Raw genomic sequence first — 2,500 nt, forward strand, 5'->3', positions numbered from 1 at the left:
GGTAGATGAGCCTTTCCAACCTTGATCTATCCTTTTTCTACCAACGGTTACAGGTAATTAGATTTTTTTCCAATCTGCTAACTAATGATTTCCTAGTGTCTCATTCACTTACCTGCGTCCTGAAAGCCTGATGAAGAGCAGGGTTGGAGGCCGTACACGTGAAGACGGTGTTGTGGTGCTCCCGCGAAGCCAAGAAACTCAGCGTGGATTTGGCGTTCATGCGGTGGCCGTCCTTCATCATCTCGGTTTCGTACTGGATGCCCTCCGTCACGACGCGGCCCGACCCGTCCAGCCACTGGATCTGAGGGAAAAGGGTCGTGTCTATACCGCCTTACATGGCGATTCTCACAAACAAAAGTTTCTTGGACTTGATCATGTGTCTGCAGCCTGTCGCTACGAACAAGGTCCTACCTCGGCAGCCGGTTTGCCTCCTCGAGAGACGCACTCCAGCTGGACGGCGGCGCCGGCGGTGGTGGTCACGACGGAGCCCTGAGTGATCTCTGGGCGCTCGGGAGGGACATACACCGTCAACTTGGCCGTCTGGGACCTCACCCCAGGGACGTCCTTCCACCCTGTGACCTGGCACTGGAAGTAGGAGTCATCCTCGAGGGTCACGGGGCTAATCCGAAGGCTGTAGTCTCCTGTGTCAAGTGTAGAAGAAAGATATTAGTTTGTATGTTATAATGTATCCTTGAGAATCATTACACATGATCATATATGGATCCACATGCCTGATAATATAATGCACAAGCACATTAATACTTCTACATTAAAGAATATTTTGTTAAAGCGGGTATAGAAGAGTGTTCATTGGCATGTATTTGGTTTTGTTAAGGCACACTTAAAGATGGAGTGAATAAGAAACTAACGGTGATTCATCGAATTGCTGCATTGCGTCATATGTTATGTAGCCAATGATTATCGACTAAAACCGTATTTCATGAATCAACTCCAATTAAGGATTGTTTATCATTGATCCAATGATCGGTAGCGAGTTGTCCTATGTAAATACATCCTCACTGAGTATAGTTAATTACATACAAATTACCCTAATGCTTTCCTGGTTTTTCATATAATCATAGAACAGTCTAATGTACTAGTTAAACTTCTTAAGATATGAGACACAAATAACTACACCTTAAAGAGGAAAACTATATATAAATGAAACTGTATATCGAATGTGTGGATATCATTACATATGCGCATGAAAGACAATGAACACATGTCATGAGAACAAATGCAATATCAAATGTAATACCTATCATAATTTCATGTCTCAATCCTTCCGCTGAATACAGTGCTCAACTACGAGACATCATTTTAGTGTACTAGCAGTGTATTGACGAAGTAACTGTTTCTCAGCAAAATCATTACAACTCTATAAATTATTTATTGCCTGAATAACTGCGTTTGATACGAATATTCTGAAAACCAATACCTAGTAAACGCTTGTATTGACGTGCTTGCGCTTTACTTCTGCAAATTTTTAGTATTATATTAGTATTTAACTATGAGCATGTCCTTCTCTTTATAGAAGGACATGCAAAGTTATCCTGGACATAGGTAAAACTTGATCGCACTTCAATGGCACAGCAGAAGCATTCCGATATCAGAAGAAAAGGATTGATTCTCAGTGCTGCGCATTCAGTAGCTTCGCTTCAATAAAACCTCAAGGCGGCAAGCGAGGCCGAGGAGGACCTTGGGTGTTCTTACCTTCCTCGTCGGAGCCAATCATGCGGTACCGCTTGAAGGCGTACAGCTCCCTCTCGTTGCCGAGGCCGAAGTCGTCGCGCGTCCACTGGAGCACTCCGACCTTGTTGATAATCCGACATGGCAGCACGACCGTCGAGCCGATGACGGCGGTCTGCGGCGAGGGTTCATTGGCGAACCTCTGCTCGAACCGCGGGTCTGCCGCCTCGCAGAACAGCAGCAGACTCCACCAGGCCAGGCGCCAGCACCAGCCCGGCTGCCACCCGCCTCCTCGCATCTGCAACGCACACATCATGTTATTCTCAACACATCAAAAATCAGACAAAGTCAGGTGGCATTCAAAGGATTAGTTACATAAATATTACAGCATTTATGTACATGCGTGAGTGCGAGACAGAGGGGGGTAACCCCATTGTTAATGGGTAAGTACAACAAATGTAAAAAAAGGACACGTAACATAATGAATACTGTACTTAAACACCATCTGCGAATGTGTTCTTGCCACAAATCCAGGGAGGAGCGAAGAATCCCAAGCCTTATCCTTTTACCCCCCCCCATCCTAAACACACAAAAATAAGGAAATCGCCGCCACAATTGGAAATCCTTTAAAAAGATCCCCCCAACAGGAAATCCTCCTTTAATGAAATCCCCCAACAGGAAATCCTGCCTCCTAGAAAAGAATCCTCTCCCTCCAAAGCCTTCCCCCAAAGAGAAAATCCTCCCCACCCCTAATAGGAGTCCCCCTCTCCCCCTTCGCCACTTTTTCGGCGCTCTTCCCCGCCCTCTCTGC

At 45.8% G+C, this 2,500-nt stretch overlaps 1 protein-coding gene across 1 annotated transcript in view; it reads right to left on the bottom strand.

Moving 5' to 3' along the window:
- LOC113828096 (irregular chiasm C-roughest protein-like) overlaps window positions 1-2,500 on the bottom strand; it is a gene marked incomplete at its 3' end in the record, with an annotated part of 63,247 nt that overhangs the window by 17,928 nt on the left and 42,819 nt on the right. The window contains 3 exon segments of the mRNA XM_070128022.1: window positions 113-301; window positions 412-641; window positions 1,714-1,987. Of these exon segments, the coding sequence (XP_069984123.1) occupies window positions 113-301; window positions 412-641; window positions 1,714-1,987 (693 nt within the window).

This window comes from Penaeus vannamei, chromosome 12 (genome assembly GCF_042767895.1).
Source record: "Penaeus vannamei isolate JL-2024 chromosome 12, ASM4276789v1, whole genome shotgun sequence".
NCBI classification, from domain to species: Eukaryota; Metazoa; Arthropoda; class Malacostraca; order Decapoda; family Penaeidae; genus Penaeus; species Penaeus vannamei.